The 25887-nt window shown below is 44.7% G+C and overlaps 1 protein-coding gene across 19 annotated transcripts in view; it reads right to left on the bottom strand.

Moving 5' to 3' along the window:
• Window positions 1–25887, bottom strand: part of PCDH15 (protocadherin related 15) — a 642855-nt gene that overhangs the window by 25033 nt on the left and 591935 nt on the right. For all 19 annotated transcript variants that reach the window (XM_077183412.1, XM_077183413.1, XM_077183407.1 and 16 more), the window contains 4 exons: window positions 19386–19601; window positions 15467–15555; window positions 6703–6879; window positions 514–732 (listed from right to left, as the gene is read on the bottom strand). In XM_077183412.1, the coding sequence (XP_077039527.1) occupies window positions 514–732; window positions 6703–6879; window positions 15467–15555; window positions 19386–19601 (701 nt within the window). The remainder of the gene's footprint in view (window positions 1–513; window positions 733–6702; window positions 6880–15466; window positions 15556–19385; window positions 19602–25887) is intronic.

The following is a 25887-nucleotide window of genomic DNA, read 5'->3' as shown; positions in this document are numbered from 1 at the left end:
AAAAGCATATAATGCATTGTAACCAAAAGAAAAGTCTATAATGCATTGTAACCAAAAGAAAAGCATATAATGCATTGTAACCAAAGGAAAAGTCTGTAATGCATTGTAACTAAAAGAAAAGTATATAATGCATTGTAACCAAAAGAAAAGTCTATAATGCATTGTAACCAAAAGAAAAGTATATAATGCATTGTAACCTAAACTCAGCGTCTCCAGGCCTGCCTGCAGCTGGAGCTGACAGCTGTAGGCACAGCTCTGTCACCCACGACCCTGGACTGCTGTAACCTCTTGGATGGAATAAACTGCATTTTGGAGAGCTGCCTGGAGTCCCACATCCCTCATTTCAGCTCTTACAGTTTAGTATAGCGTTCTTTAATACAATATAGTACCATAAAATAATAAATTAGCCTTCTAGGAACATGGAGTCAGAGTCATCATTTCCTTCCTGCCATGGGGGACCCCAAAACCACTCAACTGGGAGAGGAGGAGGAGGAGGAGGAGGAGGGTACTCACTGCCGGTAGCTGACCATGACGATGAGGATGGCTGGCATGCAGCACAGGATGATGATGACAGCCAGGGCCAGCAGTGCCCCCTCCGTGTAGCCCACGGCCTGCGCCTGCTTCTTCACGTTGGCCACCACGTCCGGCGTGCGGATCTCCAGGATTCGCCCGCCCTGGCCCAGGTAGGGCTGGAACTCCTTGTTGATATCCAGCAGTTTGCCATCCAGGAACCTTTTCAAGGGCACAAAAACACCCCAATATTAGGGTCAAATTCATGAAGAGAGTTTTAATTAGGGCAGGTTAATAGCCCAATAAAGCACATGCGTTGTCTTTGTGGGCTTTGGGATAGTGGCAATTCCCTGTAAACCCCAGTGCCAGGGACAATTCCAATGTACTTAACACCAGGACACAGTTTGAACACTGAAAAGGAGGGGTGAGCTGAGCTCATCCTGATTTCCAGGGGCACAAAGTTCTTGCTGGCATCACAAAGGCCTTGCTTTGTGCTTTTCCTTCTCTGCTTTGATCCTGAGGAGCAACCAACCCTTCCTGGACTGTCAGTGTCACATTTTTTGAAAAACCCCTTTGCCAGGATTTCTTCTCCTGGGAAGCTGAGAAGGCTCAGAAAAGAATGAAAACAGTAAGTATCTGATTGCTTCTCCTTCTCCCTGTTTTGCTGCTTTGGAATGTGGTCTGGATATTGTTCACCAACTGGTCAATGTTTGATTGGTTTCATGTGAATTTGTTTTATTTAATGACCAATCACTATCAGCTGTGTTGGACTCTGAGGAGTCACAAGTTTTTCATTATCATTCTTGTAAAACCTTCTGTCTGTATCCTTTCTCTTTCTTTAGTATAGTTTAGTATAGCCCTTTTTAATACAATATACTATAATATCACAGAATACTAAATCAGCCTTCTGAGAACATGGAGTCAGATTCTCATCACTCACCTCATCCTGGGGACCCTCACAAACACCACACTGGACACATCCCTAAGGACCACTCTGCCCAAAAGATGACCAAGGCAGTGGTGGAGTCACCACCCATGGAAGTGTTCAAAGAACCTGAGGATCTGGCACTTGGGGACACGGGCAGTGGTGGCCTTGGCAGTACTGGGGAATGTTTGATTTGGTGACCTCAGATGTCTTTTCCACCCTTAATGATTCCATGGTTGCTGTTACCCTAAAATCAGACAATTTTTAGAGGATTTGCTGAGTTCCTTAGGGAAATTCTTTGGCTGGCTGGACAAAAAATACATTGTCCAAGGCTTCAACTTCTGAAGGAAAAGAAAAGTCCTTGGATCACTCCAGAAGTGAGGATTGAGTGTCTCACAAGCTGCCCAGCTCCAAAGACCAAAGCAGGAGATGTGTTAGGATGGAGGATCCTAAAAGGTGGGAGCTATAGCAGAATTCCAGATCCTTACACATACAGTGGTTCTTCTGGAGAAAGACGAGGGAGGAAAAACCTCCAGAAAATGTCAAATAAAAAACAACAAAAACTTCCATAAGTATTTTTGTGTATAAACTCTGAATGTCCAAAGAAAGCCTGAGATAGCTTTGATTTCTTTACTCTGATCATGGACAGAAATTCCACTCTTCAAAGACCTTTTCTTCAAGGGCAGTAATTTCTTAAAATTGACTTCTCCTCAGATTAATTCCCTGATAAATCCTCGTATTATTTCTTGTCCCTATTTTTTTATTTTGGAATTTTGGGGAGAATCCACTCTGCTCTGGGCATGTAATGGATGAACTGGATCTTATTACAGGCAGAACAGCTCGTCCTGAATGATGAATTTGGGCTGGTTTCATGGTACTGAGGGAAAAGGGGCTGCTCACCCCCACTCTCACAAAGGTGTCTGGAAGAAATTCCCATTCCTGACGTCTTCCACAAACCATTTCCTTGATACTTGAGAAAAAATCGCTTTTCCAACCTAAACAACAGCATCAAGTGGATAGAAACATTCTCTTCCTGCTCACTAGATGTCACTGGTGCATGTCCCACGATCTTGGAGCTGGCAAAAGCCTTCCCAGCAGGACACATTAAATCCCTGGATGATTTTAAGCATCTCTCCCTTGAAATTCTGCTGGCATTTTCCCGACAGAGCCTTTTTAACAGGTCCGTAACTCAGCCGTGAGCGTTTACTCCGTGATGGAACCTGACACGTTCTGCAGGAGCTTCACACAGTTTTCTTTTTAACAGGGGACATTTTCCACTTAATTTATGCAGGAGGAATTTGCTGCATTCAACTGGTTTTTATGCTCCAATAAATCAAAGCCTCTTCCCTTTATAAGATAGGAAAGGAGGCTGAACGTTTCAGTCTGGGAAATTATCTGAGTGGCTTCAGAGTCTTTTAGGGTTTGTGGAAGAGGGAGGACATAGTGCTCCCTAGAGGAGGTAGGTGTAGAAGCACAGGTGCTATTCAGACCCATTTTTGGGGTGTAATCAAACAGATTTGGAGCAAAAATCAGAGGAGGAATGGCTGAGGGAGCTGGGCAGGGGCTGAGCCTGGAGCAAAGGAGGCTCAGGGGGCCCTTGTGGCTCTGCACAACTCCCTGCCAGGAGGGGACAGCCAGGGGGGGCCGGGCTGTGCTGCCAGGGAACAGGGACAGGACAAGGGCAAAGGGCCTCAAGCTGGGCCAGGGGAGGCTCAGCTTGGACAGCAGCAGCAATTTCTGCATGCAAAGGGTGCTCAGGCCTTGGCAGGGGCTGCCCAGGGAGCTTTGCAGTGCCCAGCCCTGCAGGTGTTCCATAAATGTGTGGATGTGAGGACATGGTTTAGTGGTGGGCTTGGAAATGCTGGGTTAAGTGTTGGAGCTGATGAGCTCAGAGGTTTTTCCCAACCTGAATGACTCTGGTTTATGAGGTCCCTGATTAATAAAAACTTCAGGTAATCAATCATAAGAATCTGAAGGAAAAATACAGATCTGCAATTGTGTATCAGTTTTACAAAGTACAGGACAGGGAAAATTCTGCATATCTTGAGAGACACGTGGGTTTTACCCCCTGGCACTGGCTGCTGCATCCACGACTTCTACATCATGCCTTTGTTTTCCAGGCAAACATTTCCCTGGAATTATTGGGGGATTAATATTATGGATTACAGGAGCCTCATGCTTTGGTTCAGTGGGGTTTGCTTCTCATGGTGCCAAGTGTGAGCTGCTGTGTCCACCCCCTTCTCCCAGCTCCAGGTGCTTTGGGTTTGGATCCCTGACTCCTGCCTGCATCCCTGCAGCTCTCCACCTGCTGTTCCACTTCATCCTCAATTCCCCTCGCATTCGACCTTCACAAATAATTGTTTTCAAACAGTGACAGCTTCACAAGAAATTCTCTTAAATCAGAGCCTCCACTCTGCTTTAGAAGAAGGAACACAGCAGGTGTTCCCAAAAAAAGCCCATTCTGGAAAAGCCACAGGTATATTCCAGCACACAATCACTTGGTGAGCTGTATAGAAATCCAAGCTGGCAGAAGTCACTAATTCTCTGCTGTTGGTCCATCATGGAATTGTTGGACACTTGGAAAATCACCGGTGGGAATTTATCTTCCTTATTGGTAATTAAATGTTTAGGTAAAACATTTAATTTCTAATTAAATAGGATTTTTTTAAAATTTAGTTTTTAGTAAAACAGGATGTTCTGTTTCTTTTGGACTTATTCACATTTCTCCCATCATATCCAGTTTATGAAATGATCTTTTCTCCCCCTGGTCCCTTTTCTGTCAGATCCAGAGCAGACTCTTGGCTGGCAGAAGGGTGGTTGGGACTTGTGCCTTTCCAGTGCTAAAGTGTCCTCTGACCATGGCAGGAAGAACCCTGAGCCATCCCTCAGAAATCAAACTCCCAGGAGAGACCTTGATCTTTTTAAGAGGTTAAAGTCTTTGTAGATTTGGGGACATCCCAAATCTCCTAGTTTCTCCCACTTTCCAGTGAAAACTTGGGAACTCCAGCGGCAAAACTCTCTTACTCCAGTGAGCTGACAGCCACTCACCCCCACCCTAAAGTCAGGGAAGTATTCCCTGGGATTTTGCTGATTTAAATATTTAAAAGCTTTTGAAGATAAAAAAAAAGCCCCTAAAAAGCTGAGTGTGCAGGCACAAGGAGCATTTTAATGAAGTTGTTTCTCAGATGAATCCCCCTTCCCTTCCTGTTGGAAAATCTGATTTTTAAGCCATCTTAACTCTATTCTGCTCTGGGTACTTCAGTGGACACTTGAACATCCCTAAAATGACACTTCAATATTTTCAGAGGGTGCCAAAATGAAGAAGGACATTTTTTCTGACCATGATGAGAGTCTGCAAAGGGAAAAGTTTATTTTTCCTGAAATTCAAAGAGCCAGCTACCTCCCTGTTCAGATAACAGCTGATTTTCGTATCCTGATAGTAGGGGATTTATTGAGAGTTTTCCAAAGGGAGGAGGAAAAGGCTGCCAGAACCTTGGATAAAACTGGGAAAAGATCACAATGACTCCATTCTGGGAATGACCAATACGTGACCACAAATACCCAGAGCATCACTGAGGCCTGAAAAGACTCAGTGTCCATGGGGATACCTAAAAACAAATGCAAGGAGAAAGAAGGAGGCTCTGTTGTCACCCCCAAAAGCTGTTATTGCTATTAATTATATTTAATATAATTTTAAAATATAAAATATTTTTTTTTTATATTTCTACTTCAGAAAAATGATGCTGGAAGACTGGAGTGAGTTCAGAGAAAACTTCAAGTGATTAAAAGAATTAAAACATAGCCCAGAGCAGAACTTATCAAGAATAAAAATACAGAGCATGATGTGAACAGGAGCCTAGACCTTGGTGAGACCTAGAAATTAAAAGCACCAATGGATACTTTAATTTAGCACTCAAAGTTATTATAAAACTGATCCTGGAAAAATAAAATAAAAAAAAAAAGACTAAAGGCCTCATTTTTGACAGGGAACTAACCTGCAGCAACAACCCCCAAGTTGTAGTTGATTGGATTGTCTGGTGCAATTGCTTTGCTGACAGATATGTTCCAAGCAGAATTAATTTGGGGAATTCATTTCTGTTCCAAGCAGAATTAGTTTGGTTCCCAAACTTGCTCAGACTGATCCCAGTGATCTTTCCCAGCCTACGAAATGTGAATATCTGCAGAACTTTGCTATGCTGCTGTTCACCTACCCTCCACCAGGAGCTCAGGAGAAGCAACCTCATTTCCCTGCTCTGGTTTGCAGCCTTTTCCTGCCAGGCTGCTGAGGGCATGCTAAGTCCAAGAAGAGCCTGGTGGGGTTCTCACCAAGAGTAAAACCAACACCAAGGTGGAACATGCACAAAAAAAAAACCCCAAAACCAAAAAAGGGATGTTTTTTTTCTTCAGAAGAAGAACCTGATTTGCATTTTGAAGAGCCTGATATCCTGTGTGGAGGTGTGCAGTGGCCCATGTCCCAGTCTGTGTTTTACATGAGGTGCAAACCACCCCTTCCCTTCCCTTCCCTTCCCTTCCCTTCCCTTCCCTTCCCTTCCCTTCCCTTCCCTTCCCTTCCCTTCCCTTCCCTTCCCTTCCCTTCCCTTCCCTTCCCTTCCCTTCCCTTCCCTTCCCTTCCCTTCCCTTCCCTTCCCCTTCAAAGAAAAAGAGAAGAGAAGAGAAGAGAAGAGAAGAGAAGAGAAGAGAAGAGAAAAAAGAAAAGAAAAGAAAAGAAGAGAAAAGAAGAGAAAAGAAGAGAAAAGAAGAGAAAAGAAGAGAAAAGAAGAGAAAAGAAGAGAAAAGAAGAGAAAAGAAGAGAAAAGAAAAGAAAAGAAAAGAAAAGAAAAGAAAAGAAAAGAAAAGAAAAGAAAAGAAAAGAAAAGAAAAGGAGAAAAGTGGACTCAAGCTCCAAACAGAAACCACGGGAAGCCTGAAGGTCAACACGGCAGCACCAAAGCCTGAAGACCACACAGGACTTTGTGTGCATAGGAAGGAAATTCCTTGCAGGAATTTCAGTTGGAAGCTCCTCCACAGGGTGGAGAAAACCCATTACAAGCTGTCATGGAGACAATGTCTGAACCACGTGGACTGGGACAATTTAGCCCAAGGCACTGGACTGAAGTAGGAAGTGGCAAATTCCCAAGGGGATATTCATGCAAGAGATATTTCAATAGATTTTTCTGCTCCTGTTATGCTGAACCAATTTCTAACAGACCAGCAGATTCCCAAACAATCCATAGAAACAGAGGGAGATCAACAAAACCAAGACTCACTTGAAGAGTTCGTTCCTCATGATGGCTCTGTTGGTCTGTGGGTCGATGGCGTAGACCATGAGGTCGGACTTGGTGTAATCCTCCTCGGAATATCCATCCCCAAACCTCCGGGCCCCGATGGATTCCACCACGACCGTCGCCCCCGGGATCTGGTCCTGCACGTAGCGTTCCAAAATCCTAAAGGGAACAGGGAGCTGGAAAGCTGCAGAGATGGATTTGGGCCGCTCACCGCTGACCCCAGCCCAAATGAGGTACTGAGAGGAAAAACCCATAGGGGGAGAAGGATTTTGACCTTCAGAGCACTTTTAAAACGGAATTGCTGCTCCACATAACCTCTGAAGTGCTGAACTCTCGAGAAAAGCTCAGCAGTGCTTGGAGAGGTCCTCAGAAATTGTGTCCTTAAGTCCAGCTCTTTGTATTTACGACCCCAGTTGAGTTTTAAATGGCTCAGGGGAATCACCACCTATATTTCACACAAAATCCCCTTGTCAGCCTTTTATTAAGTTATATGATTCCAGCACTTCCATCCCAGCCTTCCACAGGGTGCATTCCATAAATTTTCACCCAGAGAAACAACCACTTGAGCGATTTTTGGTGGGATATTTCATCCAGGCCTCCAATATCACACAACATTTCTGGGGTGGGGGGCTGCAACACCTGCTGCTCCAAAAGGCACCAGGTTTTACAGGCAGGAGGAAATTGGAATATTGGGCTGACACTTTTACCACAGGAAATAAAATCAAATAAACTGCAGCAGGATTCCACAAGGAGGAGAAAGAAAGGCTGATAGAATTTAGAGGTAACAACAATATCAACAAAAAACAAACCCAGCAACAACCAGACTTGCTAATGGTTGATGAGATTTCCAACATGAGACCAAGAGAGGTTCACTCAAAGCCCACAGAGAGTTTTATAAACAAAGGCATAAATGCAAATATCATCAGTTCTGTGCAAAAAAAAGGAGGGAGAAATAAACCAGAGCACTTGGAAGTGTAAAAGTTCTTATCTTTCTTAGATAAGAAAATATAGAATTTCCTGGGGTGACTGATATGATCAGAAAATCAAAAAGCAAAAGCTGAGCTGGGAGGCAAAAGCAAGGGAACTACGGGGAATGTGTTGCTTGATCCATCAAGGATGCACCAGGGTGTGGAGGAAGACACATCTCTCACAAAAAAGGACGTCAGTGACTTTAAGGTGTCACTTGTTCAACACAAAACCTTCTGCAGTTGCTGAGGTTACATTTTTGCTGTTGTGTTTTTTCTTCTGACACAAGATTTCCTGATTTCTTAAGACTCCTGATTCACATTTATCCAAGGAACATCTCTTCTCTTTGTGTGGAAATTCAGTGTGCCCTTAAAACCCATTGTAAGCTTTTAAGCTTTTTTATAAGATCTTGAAAAATTCAAGTATGTCAGAGCCGGGTCATACCTGAGGAGTGAATATATGGAATTACTGCAGAGAAAATAGGGCTACAGATTGGCTGACACGGTGCTTGTGGAGTGGTGTCCCCTGAACAAGCTCTCCTGTTGTTTGCAGATATGGAAAACTCTGCTTATCTCTGCTGCTGGCATGCTCTGCACTGGCAGCCAAGGTGAGAACCTGTCACAGACACCTCAGCAACAATAATTCCCCCAGGGAAAACCTGCCAGGACCAATCTGGGATATGGAGATTACTACAAAACCCCACCAAACACGATGGGAGTGTAAATGGCTAAAACAAAACCACAACCATTCTCAGAAGGGTGTTTGGCACAAGGTTTCAGGCAGAACAAATGTGTAAAGGACTTGCCTCCATCATTAGCATTTAATCATCTTCTCTTGCTGCAGGAGGAGATGAATTTCATGGGATCACAGAATGCCAGAATCCACCCTGAGCCCAGTGCCCACCTTGTGCCCAGCCCAGAGCACTGAGTGCCACCTCCAGCCCTTGCTGATACACCTGCAGGGCTGGGCACTGCAAAGCTCCCTGGGCAGCCCCTGCCAAGGCCTGAGCACCCTTTGCATGCAGAAATTGCTGCTGCTGTCCAAGCTGAGCCTCCCCTGGCCCAGCTTGAGGCCCTTTGCCCTTGTCCTGTCCCTGTTTCCTTGTACAGAACTCTTATTACACCCAAGACAGAAATGCTCCATCAGGGTGGAAAGTTATAATGTGGGGTCACTTCTGCCAGAATCAGTAACAAGATTCCCTTTCCTCAGTAATTCCTGGCATCCTGCTGGAATTCATTGCCTTTGAGAATATCTTTGTCTAAAACATTAAAATTGAAGAACAAACAAAATGTTTGGGAAAGGGATGGAGGGACAGGACACAGGGAATGGCTTCCCAGTGCCAGAGGGCAGGGCTGGATGGGACATTGGGAATGAGGAATTGTTCCCTGGCAGGGTGGGCAGGCCCTGGCACAGGGTGCCCAGAGCAGCTGGGGCTGCCCCTGCATCCCTGGCAGTGCCCAAGGCCAGGCTGGAGCAGCCTGGGACAGTGGAAGGTGGCCCTGCCATGGCAGGGGTGGGATGGGATGGGATTTAAGGTCCTTCCAACCCAAACCAGTCTGGGATTCTGTGATATCACTTCCTGAGGAATGTGTACATTGCAGCCATTGGTTGTACTGACATTGCAGGAAACCCCACAAAGTCCAGCAGAATGGCAGCAGTGTTTTGTTTGAAACACACAAATTGCATGTTTAGTTTAAAACAGAGAATAAAATCACACTGAAGACTGAAAAGCTGCAGCTAAAGAATTCACTTAAAAATAGGGCAGTTCCCTCTAGAGTTGTTTGAAAAATCCTTCAGCTGAACTTACGATGCTGAAAACACTGTAATGTTTTAGAACTCCTCTGGAAATGGCCACTTGCTTGCAGTGGTACTCACAAAAACCAATTCTTTTCAGATTCCTACTTTTACATGACAACAGCATCCACAGCTCTGCTGTACTGATCAACAGAATTCAATTTAAAATTAGTCTGCCACTTGTTAATCCCACGAGGGTCATTCCCACCCTCCCATGTGGTGTGTAAGAGGTGGAAGCAGGAGCAGAAGAGGCAAAGAGCCTTTCCCACTGCTCCAAGTCCACAGAAGGTGCTCAGTGGTGAGGGAAATGCCTCCCAGTGCATTTCCAAACAGCTCTCCCAATTCCCAGCAGTGACACTGGACAAAAGGAGTTGCTCTGGCATTGAGGGATCCTGAGGCCCAAAGGTGCCTGAAAATCCTGAGGTGATTTTTTTTCATCTTTAGATGCAAAATAAATGGAAAGGCAAAATAATACAGGGGTGTTGGTCTGCTGAACTGTCCCTTGGATGGGGAATTCTGTCCCAGAATGGTTTGGGTTGGAAGGGACCTTAAATTCCATCCATTCCCACCCCTGCCATGGGCAGGGACACCTTCCACTGTCCCAGGCTGCTCCAGCCTGGCCTTGGGCACTGCCAGGGATGCAGGGGCAGCCCCAGCTGCTCTGGGCACCCTGTGCCAGGGCCTGCCCACCCTGCCAGGAAAGGATTCATTCCCAATATCCCAATATTCCCAATGTCCCATCTATCCCTGCTCTCTGGCAGTGGGAAGCCATTCCCTGTGTCCTGGCACTTCCCACTTTTGTGAAAATCCCATCTCCAGCCTTCTTGCACATTCCCTGGAGGTACTGGAAAAGGCACCACATTCCCAGCCTGCTCTCAGTGCCATGTCCATGTGTTTATATCCACACCTGAGGCTGCTGTATCCACTTCCAGGCAGACAAGATCCTGGAGAACACAGGATTAAATTTAGGGGTTCACCCTGGCACCACAGCAAGAAATTCTTGAGGAATTAAAAAACCTATTGTGTTTTTCTGGAGCACATAAAATATTTTAAGAAATGGGGAAACAAAAGCCCCCAGACATTCTTTCTTTCAGAACTCAGATTACCAAAGACTTGGAGTGAGCAGTGTTGAAGATTCAATATCCTGCATAATTTTTGGCCAAAATTCTATTTCCCAAAAATAACCTGGTGCAATAATAACGATCAGTTTGTATTCTAGGTATTTGAAAACACAAATTTGGCAACCATGCAGAGCTAAGAGCATCCAGCCCCCACCATCAGCATCAATGCAGACTTTTCAAGTGCTTTAATTAACTCCTCAATTCTGCTCCACTTCAGCCAAATTCTGCCTGTGTGGAGTTTTTGTGGGATTAATAATTGACAATTAAACCACTGGATTTTCAACTGGACTTCCCCAAAGAGCCAAGGACCAATTCCAGTCCCTCTGGTGGAGTCGGTGAGAGATTTGGGGGATACACTGGAGCCCCAGCTCCCAGATTCCTTATTGCAACATAAATAGAGCTCAGGGAAGGGTCTGCTCATCCTGTAGTGCCTAGGGTTTATTCCAAGCCTAAAAACATCACTTTTTTATAAAACAGCCTTTCACAGAGGTTATTTTTCTATCATACATATGTTCAGCAGGAAGGAGCAGTGCAGAGACAATTCCCTCTGCATAGAATAGAATAATATATATAATACTTCATAATAACATCTAGGACAGAATAACATATTTAAAATTTCATAATAATATTATTAATAGTATTTAGAAAACAACCCAGAGCCAATGCCTTTATACCCACTTCTCCTAATTCTATAAAAGCAGAGAATCAGGAATCATTAAGGCTGGGAAAGGCCTTTAAGATTCAAGTCCCACTGCCACCCCAGCACCACTACAAGCAGATTGGCTTGCACACCAGAAAGGAAATTTGCTTTCTTACACACTGCTGAAGTTGCTTTCCTTCTCTTTGTGCTCATCCTGTAAAATCCTGCCCTCCAAAACCCCGACACACACTCCAATATTTTTATTTCAGCCTCATTTGTCCTGGTCACAGAAGGAGCATTGCGCTCATTCAAAGAATAATACCCAGAGACATCTCCCCTCTGACCCCGAGGACAATCTCCAGATCTCAGCACAAAAGGGCCTTTCCTGCAATTGTCAGCAGTTCCTGAGGAAAGAAAGCAGGAGTTTACAGCTCTATCCAGTGCATTGGAGAGCTTTGGAGAGATCCATTAGCACAAGAACGCCGGGAGTTACGGAGAGCGGGAGCTCGCTGAACCACGGCTTCCCAGCTGCCAGGGCCAGCAGCAAGGAAAAGCTGGACTTGTAGAAGCTTGGGTCTCTATTACCCAACTGAATAAAGGTGGCCTGCAGGTATTAATCATCCTGATTGCTCAGGAGAGAGGCTGGAACAGGCTCTGTGAACACTACACCCAGTAGTAGTGTGCACACTTTCCCAGCAAAGCCAGACCGGCTGGACATGAAACAGGAGACAGCCAGCTGGTGATAAATGTCTCCCTCATCTATTTATTTAATCAGATTTTATCGAATTCAATCAATTCTGTTATTATCCAATCTATTCCTTTTCTCTGTTGGCAATTTAATTTGGAATGAAACATTACAGTGGGAAGAAGTGATGAGAAAAAGAAGAGGGGAGGGGGAGTGGAGGGACGGGAGCAAAGTGACCCCAAAATGTTCCTGTCAGAGAGTAAAGGGTAAAGGACAAAGCAGCTACAGCTGGACCTGTGACTCAGGAACCTTTCATAAAGGGCAGGGAACCAAGTGCCACCTGTGGAAAGGGCTCAAGGGCAAGGTCACTGCCACCACCCCAACAGGCACACAGTGCAGTCTGCTGTAATTAGACTTAATTCAGTAATTATCTGGCAAAAATCATACAGTGAGCATGGAAATGTGACTTCTCCTGTGGGAAAAGTAACAAGACTGAGTGATTTATACCCTGCAGCTGAGATGAGCTGATTTTTTACCAGTTCAGGGACTGAGGAGAAGAAAAAACACAACTGCAGGGAAATCATCCACGTCTGAAACACTTCCCTGAACTGTGTGTTCCAGCTCCCAGATATAAAATTTATTGTCTCATATACTATGATTAGACATAAAATCTTATGTGATGCACAATGTACATGTGCTGTATATTATGATCTATAATTTACAGCACTATTTACTGCTGTAGTATTTTATAACATCTCTTTTAAGTGCAGCACAGTTTCTGTGCATTAAGTAGAGTTCCTTTGAAGAATGATGGCAGTCAGCTTTAGATATGCAAACCATTAAGTTGGAAGGCTCATATTCCAAAAAACTCCTTCAGCAACAACTCCAAGAATCAGCACTTGATTCTGCATTTGGATTTTTAGGGAAAAGCCTGCCTGGCCCCTTCTGAATTGTGTTAGAGGATTCAGCATGGATTTTCTTTACCTGGGGAACTGCCCCATGTTCTTTTCAGAGCCTAAAACTGACTGAGAAAACAATCAAGCGCTCCCCTAAATTTCCATATCTCAAGAACACTCCATCATCTGTCTCCACCAAGTTTTCTGAAGGGGAGGAGCACACACTGAATTTTCCAAGAAGCCTCACCCTATTTTCTCTGCCCATCCTGCAGCAGACAGAAAAGGGCCTCACTGCACAGCCATAATTAAAGTGGCCAAGAGAAAAGGCAAATGGGACATTGATGAGAGTATGAAAAGCTTGATGAAATTAAAGCAGTTGGAGGAAAACACTGAATGACTGCAAAAGATCCTATTGGAAGTGTCAGCAAAGACAAGTCCATTGTATTCCTCAAAAAACTCCTAAGCCAAATATTGATGCTTTAAATCTTCTCTTCCCTGCTTCACTCCTTTTATATGGACCATTAACTCCCACCCATCTCTGGCTGTGCTGAGTGTGGAAAAACTGAATTATGTAATTCTTAATACCTCATAACTCCTCGTGAAAATGACAGGACCTGGTATAAGTTCCCCTCCAAAGTTGTTCAAACCACTATTTATTTTATTGTGAGAAATCACTGTAATTCCACAAATGACTCATGTACCCCCCTCCATAACATTCCCCATCACCAACTGTTGGCTAAGTGTTCTATTTTCAGGGATTAATATTTGCCAAAATGAGAGGAGAAAGAGCTGAGCAACTTGTGTAGTGACTAATTTAATTCACAGCTCACAGAATGGTTTATATTGGGAAGGGACCTTAAGGATCATCTTGTTCTAACTCCCCTGCCACAGGCAGGGACACATCCCCCTAGACAGGGCTGATTATAGTCTTTTTCTCTGTTAATTAATTACACATTAAATTTTTATAAATTACTGCATTATTTGAAGTGGCAAAACTACTTCAGTCTGAGATTCCAAAAAATTTGTTTTCTCTTTGCCTGTGGTTGCACACACAAAAAAATCACAAATTCTTATTTTGTTTTTATGGGCTGCACGAATTATTAAACCTGTATAAAAACAGGGAGAGGGTGATCTTTTAAATTTAGGAGGAAAACATGAGAAATTTGAAGAAAGCCGTGAAATAAATAGAATTCTCAGTGAAATAGACCTTTGTACACAGCTAGAAAATTATTTTGGAGATATTTGCTCTCTACAAATATTTTCAGGAATGAATGGGCCTATTTGAAAACAAGTTGATGTAATTCTTCTGGCAAAGGCTGTCCTTAAAAACGTATTCTTAGAAGAGAAATTCTCCAGCTACACTGATCTGCCCATGGTGCTTGTGAAGGTAAAGACTTCCCAAGATGATCTGGAGAACTCAAAACCTGATTTTTCAAAAACTTTGTACTCATTCCAAAGCTTTGTTCACTGTGAAATACAGAATCACAGAAAGGTTTGGGTTAGAAGTGACCTCCAAGGCCACCAAGTCCAACCATCAACCACCACCACCCTGCCCACCACTAAGCCACGTCCTCATGTGCCAATTCCACTTGGCTTTGAACACTTCCAGGCATGGGGACTCAACACTTGCCTGGACAGCCTCTTCCAATGCTGAAACCACCCTGTCCATGACAGAATTCTCCCTAAAACCCAATCTAAACCTCCCCTGGTGCAGCCTGAGGCTGTTTCCTCTCCTTCTGTCACTTGTTACCTGAGAAAAGAGCTTGACTCCACCTCAGCAGAGCCTCCTTTTAGGAAGTTATTCCTATTTATAGGCAATACCTCATTTTAGGCAGTTATTCCTGGTTCTAGGCAATCCCTCCTTTAAGGAAATGATTCCTGTTTCTAGGCAATCCCTCCTTTTAGGAAATTATTCCTATTTATAGGCAATACCTTCCTTCAGGAAGATATTCGTATTTCTAGGTAATCCTTCCTTTCAGGAAGTTTTTCCTGGTTCTAGGAAATAATTCCTATTTGTAGGCAAATTTTAGGCAATTATTTTAGGAAAATTTTAGGAAATTATTCCTGTTTGTAGGCAATCCCTCCCTTCAGGAAGTTATTCCTGGTTCCAGGAAGTGCAGTCCCCATGAGTTCAGCCTGAACAACTTCGTTGGTGGTTCTGATGTTCAAATCTCTCAGAGCCAACGCATACCTGGCCCAAAACAGAGGGAGAAAAGGGGAACATGTCCCAAATCTCCAGGAGCAAATCCATCAGGAATTTTTCCTAGCCCAGTGAAGACATGAGGCACTTAAGAGACTTTTTCAATGACTGATTGGACCACCAAGCCCAAAGTATTTCAAATTCTATGCACAACAAGCAGGATGGACCAGACCTGTGGGAAGTGCCACTCATCACTGATTGACATGACAAAAAAAAGGACAAAGATTGGTTATAGACTATTTGCCACAGCATTTTCTATCCCATATTAGCTAATTCCATGACAGCAAGTAGAGAAAATTGTGTTCCAAAAAGAAGCCAGAAGTGCAAACATGTGGTTTTTGGGGACTTGTATTGACCAGATAAAAAACCTCCCTCACTCCCTGATCCACCCAATCCCAAAGCCAGGGATTTGTCTGATATTTGGAGATGAAATAAACTGATTACCCAATGAGTTGGTCTTTGTTTTGCTCCACGAGGGTGGGAGGAACATTGGAGACAATCACTTGCATGTCCAACTGATTGACCACAGAGACCTGGAAAGAAAAGAGGGAAATTCAATTGGCACTGCCAGGCACAGCCCCCTCCCCATCCAACAGCAATGGGAAAATTCCTCTCCTGCCTCCACACCATGCCCTGATATCCACATCTCCCCTTTTAATTCCAAATAGCAGAGCTGGAAAATCTTGCAGCCAAAGCCCATAAACATAAAAGATTTAACTGGAATTGTAATTCCAGGTCTGCATCAGAGTTATGGATTTTTAAGGTGGGGACAGGAAAAGCTGCTCTTAGTTTAGATTTGACTTAGAGAATCCCAGATCTCCCACGGGCTGCATTCAAAATTACTTGTGAGCTTTTGGGTGGTTTGGATGCCAGGAAAATCCTCTCTTGGAGCCATGCAATGTGCACCAAGAAAAATGGAAATACAGGATTAATTCCACAAAATCAATGCTACTTTGTTAGAAAATCAGGAAGGAAATTGTTCATTTACATTGAAGTGATCAGGGAGAGGTTTTATTTTAATCTCCAATTGTTTTAGCTTCTCCCTCTATCGTAAAACTGCACATTTTACGACTGAGCTTTTTCTTTAAAAAAAAAAAAAGAAAAACAAAGGAGGAATAAATGCTTCTAATCCACTCAATACTTGTGTGCTTTGTTGGAATAAAATTAAATTTCAGTTTTCCACCGAGGTATGGAGTAACCTCAGAGCAAATATCTGGCAATTATTGTTTTTTACTATGAACCCAACAACACTCCAATCTGTTGAGGATTCTGGAGGAAAATTTGGAAAACTAGGCCAATGTTAAAGCTGATAAATTTAAAAATCAAGGGTTAGTCGATTTTAAAAGAAATAAACAAGCCCTGATTTTCCAAAGAGGAGCCCTGGAAGCACAGCAGCAGAAAAACCTAAATGTGCTTCCACATCAAACACTGATTCACCAGCTTTGAAGCTTAATTCAACTTTAAATATTTAAATGTTCTTGAAATGTCATCAGATGCCCTGATCAGCACGTACAGGCTTCTGTGTAAGAAACACAGAATTATAATGAGCTCCAAATAAAAATCATGCAATGGAACTGGAAAGCAATGATTAATTTAATAGAATTAATCACATTAGCCAATTCAAGCAACCACTGTGCACCCAGGAACTGAAAACAGCACAAAGGCAACACCAAAAACAAAGGCAGTGATTCTTTAGATATGGAAGAAATCACAATTATCATCAGTTGTTCATGTACAAAACCAGGGATAAACACACATTGGTGACAAGTTATAGGAAACCAAGGGTGTTGGACAAAAATCAAGCGACATTTGAGGTTTCCGTGGTAACATTAACTTGCTTGTTATCCCCATTTGTAAAGGCAGGCAAAGCAGAAAATTGCTGGTAACCTCTAGCCCACGAGTGATATCCCTTTGATCCCAAGCTTCTCTCATCAGGCACTTCCCAAGTTTTAGATTCAGCAAGGCAGAGGCTACAAAGACTCTTGATTGTGATATGACACCATTGGACTCCTGGGAGTGGCTGGGACTTGAATGAGGAGGGGCCTTGAAGCCTCCCCAAACCCCAAAAAATATTTGATTAAAGATGTTCTCTATAACATCATAAAGCTGATATCCAGGATTTCAAATCATGATAGTGAATACCCACCACCTACCCTTCCTCAGCACCTTTAGGTGCTTCCTTGCAGCAAACTCATTTTAAAATGTAATTCTTGTATCTCTTTCATCTCACAGATGCTGAGAGGGAAAACTCCATCACATGGAAGCAAACTGTCAAGCCACAGGTGTCTGACCTGAGCCATGCTGGTGTCCTTCCCATGGGCTGTCCCCACCAGTGTGACAACCTCTGACCAGGGCATTTGGCAGACCCTGCTGCTCCCAGAGCTGTGCCAGGCTCTGGGGAAGCATCCTGCTCCCAGCTCTGGACCTTGCTCTGCCCAGCTTCTGCCCAGCATCATCTCTTTGGTGGTGACCTGCCTCTTCTCCCCAGACCTCCTCCCACTGCAGTCCTGTCTTCTTCCCTCACATCTTGTTCTTCTGCATGAGAGTAATTAAATTAATTTCTCTGTTCACTTTTTGAGCTGTTTTGAAAGAAATAACATCTGAGAGCCTGAGCCCCTGACCCCACAGCAGGAAAATCCTGTTAAAATAATGGGAAAGGATCTCAGTGTATGGATCACACTTGGTGCATAAAATCAGACAATCCCAGAATGGCCTGGGGGGAAGGGACCTTAAAGCCCACCCAGTGCCACCCCTGCCATGGCAGGGACACCTTCCACTGTCCCAGGCTGCTCCAGCCTGGCCTTGGGCACTGCCAGGGATGCAGGGGCAGCCCCAGCTGCTCTGGGCACCCTGTGCCAGGGCCTGCCCACCCTGCCAGGGAACAATTCCTCATTCCCAATGTCCCACCTATCCCTGCCATCCCCCTTGTCCTGGCACTCTACCACTTGAAAATTGCCTCTCTGTATTTCTTGTCTCCTTCAGGCCCTGCAAGGCCACAATTTGGTGACCCCAGAGCTTCTCCTCTCCAGGTGGGCACCCCCAGCTGTGCCAGCCTTTCCTCCCAGCAGAGCTGCTCCATCCCTCTGCCCATCCTGGTGCCTGCCCTGGGTTCTCTCCAACAGGTCCATGTGCCAGTGTTCTAGGTAGCATGGGGTCTGGAATTGTATCTCCAGCTCCTCCAAGTTGCCAGGCCCCGCTCAGAGCAGCTGGGTGCACTGCTCATCCCTCAGCCAGACATCAGAAAGAAACCTCTATAAATTAATGAGACATCCTTCACTTTCTAATGTTAATGTCGACTCCTTCTGGCTATATTTTAATATCCTATTAGTGTCTAAATTACCTGAGAATGCCCCATCATTTTGGGAGGTCAAGCATGAGGGTATCATCTTTTATGTTTACTTGGAGAACTCCTGGAGAACTCACCACACCAAGGACTCTGGCTCTCATCTGTATCCTTTGACAGTGTTCCCATGAAGTAGATAATGCACTCCATCCCTTTCACATTATGCTAATATTGAGCCAATCCATCAAGTTTATAGGTTTTAAGGAATTTTAGCTTGGATGGTTTCAGTGCCTGGACTAAGTCAATGTTCTTTGAACAGCACAAAACCACAAGCCTGACACCTAAAGATGGTGACAGTTCAGGAATGCTGCTTTCTCAGGGACTGAGAAGTTCATTCTCAGCCCAAAATTATTCCTTAACACAAGCAACTAAGACAACTTGGACATGACCAAGGGACACAGAATCACGGAATGGTTTGGGCTGGAAGGACCTTAAAGCCCATCCAGTGCCACCCCTGCCATGGCAGGGACACCTTCCCCTGTCCCAGGCTGCTCCAGCCTGGCCTTGGGCACTGCCAGGGATGCAGGGGCAGCCCCAGCTGCTCTGGGCACCCTGTGCCAGGGCCTGCCCACCCTGCCAGGGAACAATTCCTCATTCCCAATGTCCCATCCAGCCCTGCCCTCTGGCACTGGGAGCCATTCCCCATTGTCCTGCCACTCCAGGCCCTTGTCTAAAGTCTCTCTCCATGTTTCTGGAAGCTTCTCCGGGTCCTGGAAAGCCACAATGAGGTCACCCCAAAACTTCTCCTCTCCAGGCCGAACAATCCCAGCTGTGCCAGCCCTTCCTCCCAGCAGAGCTGCTCCATCCCTCTTCTCATCCTGGTGCCTCCTGTGAACTCACTCCTAACAGGTCACAAAATCTTTTGGTTTAAGAAACGAAAAGCTTTATTCCGGTGCCTTCAAAAAATTAAGCACAAGCACCTGATGGCTTTTCTCTAGGTCTGCCTGGAATGAAACTTTCTGCAGTGTTTGAATTTCCTGAGGAATTATTCCATACTAAGAATCCCTGGCTGATACTTACGAGCACGTCTGCTTTGCTGCTCAGTCCTTTGCCGTAATCGTCGGTGGCAATGACCTGGAACTTGAAGTAGGATCTCCTCATGTTTTTGAAGAGCATGGCAGTTTTGATCAGCCCTGTGTAAGCCTCGATCACAAAGCCCTCCTTGCCATCCTTGATGGGGGGAATGATGAGCCTGTATTGCATGGCACTGTAATTCCCAGTGTCCTTATCATCAGCCTAATGGGGAAAAGGAAACAAGCACAGGAAAACAAGGTAAATATGCATGGAAGGAGTCATTAACCTTGTCCTTTAAATAAAGTTTGGCCCAGCAAATTTCTGCCATTCTGACATTTAAAACATTAGATCCCAGAGCACAGATATGGCTGCTACTTTAAATGCTTCATTTAACTTTGCTGCACTCAGTTTTGCTTTTCCAGCAATTTCTTCCCCTTCTGTTGGCATTAAACTGCTCCAGAAGAAAGAAAATAAAAATTAAAAAGTAGAAAAATATAAGTTGACTTTCAAGTCTTCAACAATACCTAAGAACTGCTTAATTATGAGAAACCTCCACCGCCAAATTATCATTGAAAAAGAATTATCAAAGAAAAAAATCATCTCAGCAACCCCTGCACAGACTTGCATAAGAATGCCCTTCATATTAGAGGGATGCCTAATAGAATATCCATATTGTGATGGAGCACAGCTATTTTTGGTGCAATCAAGTAACTTTTCTATAAAATAAGGAAGGATTGAGTGGCATTCCTGCAGTGGTGCACAGGGACCTGCTGGGCGCCCCAGTTGAGGACACAGAGCTGTCCTGGCACCGCTGCTGAACTGGATCAGGATGCAGAGCTGGCATCACAACCAGGCAGCCCCAGGAATTGTTATTCCACCTTCCCTGCTCCTGACAGCCCTGTGCAGCCCCATCCTGGCCCCTCCAGCCCCATTCCTTCTGCTCCTGTTCAACCTGTATCCAGAGGGAAGTGTTTCCAAGGACCTTGACCGAGCTTTCCTGTGCTCCTTCCAGGGAGCAGCAAGGTGGGAGCTAATTAATGCCTGAGCACTCATTAGTCTTGGTCTTGGCCTCAGCATCTGGGATACTTCAGGATCTATCAGCAGGTTTTTATGGAAATATTGGCACTGCTCCTGAGGCCTGTCACTTGAGCTAATGATGGAATAAAAGCCAGCCTTAACTTTGAAAAGGTGCACGTAAAATCCATGGAAAATCCATACTGTGCCATGACTTAGGAATGAAAAACAATAAGGGTTTGTGTCAGCATCAAGAGTTTGTAGAATCATGGAATATCCTGAGTTGGAAGGGATTCACAGGGATCATGGATCCAGCTCCTGTTCCTGCCCAGACACCCCAACAATCCCACCCTGGGCATCCCTGGAGCAGTGTCCAAGCTCTGCTGGAGCTCTGGCAGCCTCAGGGCTGTGCCCATTCCCTGGGCAGTGCCAGCATCCTCTGGGGAAGAACCTTGCCCTGATCTCCAGCCTGACCCAGCTCCAGCCATTCCCTGGGGTCCTGTCCCTGCTGACAGAGAGCAGAGCTGTTTATGGGACACCACAGCTACTAAAAGAGAATTATCTGTGCAAGGTCATTAAGCCTTCAACAGGGGGCCATTATTCATCATTAATGGCTTCCTCACCAGCACTGAGTAAGTTCTATATGGTGGAAATCGTCCCTTCTGGCTTTTTATTCATTTTCAGATAATTTTTCAGGGAATACCAGCACCAGATAAGCAATCCAGGTACTCAAAGCTGTGTATGCTCCATGTAACTCCCATCAGCCCAGATTCCCAGACAGAACCATCCAGCACTTAAAGGATTACATGCAGGCTGGTTTAGCTGGAAAGAGCAAGTTTCATTCAGAACAGCTCAAAAAATCAACTCCTGGAATGACACTGGCTGTAACTTGTCACAGACACACAACTGGTTAAATTCCCACCCTCTCTCAATACTTTGCTTTCTTCTAAATTCACAAAGCTTCATCTGGCTCGACTACCAAAAGCATAAATATAAAATGTGTTGTTTTTGTTCTCCAGATCCATAGGGTTTTTTTAAGGCTTTTAAAACCCAGAGTGCTGCCTCCTGGGTGAGCTCAAATTCCTTTATTAAGTGATTTTAAGAAAGATGGAAAGGTTAAAAAGCTTTCTGAAATTTTCTCTGTTCTGTAACTCAAAAAAGCAAAGATATCAGTGGGCTTTTCCAGAGCATTCCAGCTGGCACAGGGAAATCCAACCCCACAACATCCCAGAGCCAGCAGATGGGAGCCTGACAGGTGGAGAGTCAGGACAATTGTTGGCTTTCCACATAAATAAATTGCTGAAGGAAGAAATGAATGTGAAAACACGCTATGTCATAGAATCATGGAATTTTTAATATTGGAAAACATCCCCAAGATCACCCCAGCCAACCTTTGACTGTCACCTTGCCCACTAAACCACATTGTGCAGTGCCACATCCACTCATTCCTTGGACACATCAAGGGCTGGTGGCTCCACCATTCCATGGACAGCCCCCTTCCAATGCTCTGCCACTCCTTCATGAGGAAACATTTCTAATAGCCAACCTGAACGCAAGGAAGTGGCTGGAGAGAAACACCACGTTGATGTTTGGATGGTGAGAAACAAAGACAAAAATTAAAGCAGCACTTCAGCTGTGCCTGGAGTGCCAGGACACAGGGAATGGTTTCCCAGTGCCAGAGGGCAGGGCTGGATGGGACATTGGGAATGAGGAATTGTTCCCTGGCAGGGTGGGCAGGCCCTGGCACAGGGTGCCCAGAGCAGCTGGGGCTGCCCCTGCATCCCTGGCAGTGCCCAAGGCCAGGCTGGAGCAGCCTGGGACAGTGGAAGGTGTCCCTGCCATGGCAGGGGTGACATTGGATGGGATTTAGGATCCCCTTCAAACCCAAACCATTCTGGGAATCCAGGGTAAATTCAGCTCATACAACACAGCTCAGGATGAAGCCATGACCAATCCAGAAAAGTCTTGCCTGGCCAAACCCTCTTGTTTATCCACACTCAGCTTTGCATGTTGGTAATGGAGCTGGGGGGGAAAGAAAACCAAAATTCCAGTAACCCCACATGAGGGACCCAGCAGCAGCCACAGGAGCAATGTCTGATCCAGCTCCTTTGGGGACATCCATGAGCAAGCCAAGTTTCCCACTGAGTGCCCAGTGAAGTCCAAAGGCTCCCCAGAGGTGCCCTGGAGAGCAGCAGGACGCCCTTCCAATAAAAAGCCAATTTCTTTGTTAAAATGGATTTATGAGGTTGGTTCAGCTGGGTCAGAAGCCCATCATATCTTTAATATTGGCAAATTGTCTCTCAATAAAATCTACAGCTTTTAATCGTCGCTGCTTTCAATGACACCAGAAATCAATTTCACCTTCAGTATTTCACACCTGGAGACGTGTGTGACTAAAAACAAACAAAATTTGGATCCAAATTAAGGTATTGATGCTGCAGGCACAGGCATTAAATGAAGTCAGGCCTCCTGCACAAAGCTCAGGGCATAGGAGCTCAGCACTAATGAGATGTTCAAGTCTTGCAGCTGAGTTTAAGGCATTCAACTCCAGTGAAAGAGGCCTTTTGACTTTTGAAGCTCACAGCTTGTCAAGTCCTGCAGAGTTCAGGTGCCTCGAGTTGGTGGACAGGCTCTGAGCTAATTGTCACCAGTTCTGAGAGCTCAGTGCCACCCCAGAGCCATCAGCAGCCCCAGCATCATCACAGCTCAAGCTCTTTCCACATCCACCCAGAGATGAGCAAACAGGTGCTAAACAGTCTGGAAAAATGATCAGATTCCAGCTTCAAGTATTTAACTTTGTTGTTTGCATTCCCCCCTTTTTCTGCTCTTTGGATCAAACCTAAGGACACTGGGCTTGGCAGGACCAGCAGAGAGAGCTTGTGAGCTGCTCCCAGGAACCTCCCAAACTTCTCTAATCCTAGGAAGGATGTTTGCTATGCCTGTAATTTGTCCTGAAGGTAAATATTTTTGACACTTCATTAGGAAGAGATCTATGACATCTCAAGAGTTGCATTATGACTGTCAGAGAAGAGAAAGACCTGCACTTAATCTTAATATTCCAGCAGCATATCTGCCTTTTGTTCTGCACAAGAAATACAGATGTCTCCTAAATCCTGCTGTGATTGAGGGCTGATAAATATGGATGATCTCAGGAATTACCAGGACAAATTCCAGCCTCCTGTGATTGAGTGGAGGTGTGCCCACACACGGAGCTGGGTCAGGATTCCAGCCCTTTGCCATCCCCTCCCACAGACAGGGCACAAATCCTGGGGTGCTCCCTAAGCCCAGCACCAAAGCAATGAGGATATTTTTACTCAGAGGGTGCCCAGAGCAGCTGGGGCTGCCCCTGGATCCCTGGCAGTGCCCAAGGCCAGGCTGGACACTGGGGCTTGGAGCAGCCTGGGACAGTGGAAGGTGTCCCTGCCATGGCAGGGGTGGCACTGGATGGGATTTGAAGTTCCTTTCCAACCCAAACCATCCTGTTGTCTCAGTGATCAACTCATTCTTTTTTTCTCCTTTGCAAGAAGGTCCAACAAATGATGCCTTTAGAGCATAAATTAATTAATCTCTGGCTCCATGTGCCTGCACAAGCACAGCTTTGATGGCAGGACACCCAGGCAGGCTGGTAAACCCCAGCTGCTGTGACAGCAGCATTGACCCTGTCACCAAAAGCCACCAGTGGCATGTTTGAGACGAGCATAAAAATTATCATTAACTCCTGAGGCTGCATTATCAATGATGATCCCAGTTTTTAGCATTATCAGCCTGAGCTAAACCCAGATTTGCTGCTCAGAGTGCAATGCAGTTGTTAATTTGAAATGTTCCCCACCTCCCTCCCAGGGTCACCCTTACCCACAAGCCCAATGCTGCTAAGGGGGCACGGAAAATGGCAGGATTGGGATTGGGACTGGGCTGCTGAGGGTTTTTCTCCCCCTTCCTAGCAGATGGCAGCTCCAATGTTCCCAATTAGTGGCTGGCACATAAAGCAGTTTTTAGAACCAGACCGTTTTTGCCAGTAGGAATTTCCAGATTGTTGCAGATTTCCAGTTCTGATGGCACAGCTGCCACTGGTCTGTTTTAGGGGAGGTTTCTGGGTGTTCTACAGACACCTAAGCCTGGAAATTTGGGGTAGCCATTGCAATTTTCCTTTATTTCCCGTATTTCTTCACTTCCATGCTCTTTTACACCCTCATCTGGGCTCAAGCCCTTTGGAACTCCTGCTCCTCACCTTGGTTTGCCACTGGCTGCCTCAGGAATTTGAAACCTTGATTTTAAAAAATATTTATATGCATATTAAACTTATATTTAACATAAAATATTCCAAATATAATACATCAATATATAATACATCAATATATAATATATCAATATATAATATATCAATATATCTCTATTTAGTATATTGATGGTTATTTTCATATATTTATTAATATTCATGTTGATATTCATATTACTTTGAATTTATATGTCAATTTATAGATTAATTTATATTTCTTCACTACATCACTGATACTGATCACTGCACAGCTCACTCCCAATACCCCCAGTGCCAGGAATTTTCTAAGAAACACAGGTAGGAAGAAATCAGGTGAGTGGGAATTGCTCACTTTGTCCTCCAGTGGTGGCTAAAACCTCCCAGGTGCCAAAGGAAACCCAGATTCCGTTTTGCAGGCTGTCTCATGGGAAAAGGTGCTGAATAAGAGGGGTTCCCAAAGCTGGGTTTTGAAACAAATAATTGGAAAAATGGATTTTATTATTATTTTTCTTTGGCCAATAGCAGCTAGTGCTTGATAGAATAACTTTGTGTCTGTGTGAGAGGAAGTAAAGGCCACACACATGGATTTCCTCCATAGGATGGGAATGATCCAGGCACATTCCCCACTCCCAGCCCCTCTAGGAGCCTTTACTCAGGAAGGCCCATGCAGGACCAGCAGTCTTCAAAATGCCCTCAAACAACAAAGTAATTGAAATAATCTTCAATTAAATGGGAAAAAAATCCCAAAGGGTAGGGAATTCTCTGATTGTGCCAGAGGAAAATAATAGGAAAGTAAGGGAGCTTGGAGTAAAAAGCTCAAAAAGCCAACAAAAAGCAGGAATATTATTTTTGAAGGAAAAATGCTTGGCATTCCTGTAATATTTGTCTCAGCAGGGCACACAGCTTTTTTGGGGGCCAGATGTTCCAGCAGCTGGAGGCTGTGCTGTTGTCACTGCAATGAGCTTTCCAAGGAGATCCTTACTCCTACCAAGCATCTTGTCTCCCTGCTCTGGGATCCATAAATCACATTTTAAGGAAGGAAAGGTTGTGACTGGCAAAGCAGTTCAGCCAAAGGAGGGATGAGCCAAATGTTGCCCTGAAAGCTCTCCTGGATGCCCAAGGTGGAATCTCTAGAATTCCAGAACTTGCCACTCTGTAGATTCCCTTGTCACCCCAAGGAAAAGGAAATATCAAAAGAAATCTACAGGTTGTAGGCACAGATAGGAAAAAAAAAATGGA

Source organism: Agelaius phoeniceus, chromosome 9 (assembly GCF_051311805.1).
Source record: "Agelaius phoeniceus isolate bAgePho1 chromosome 9, bAgePho1.hap1, whole genome shotgun sequence".
In the NCBI taxonomy this organism is placed as follows: Eukaryota; Metazoa; Chordata; class Aves; order Passeriformes; family Icteridae; genus Agelaius; species Agelaius phoeniceus.
Note: the sequence above shows the minus strand (reverse complement) of the source record. Positions and strands in the feature narration are given on the sequence as shown.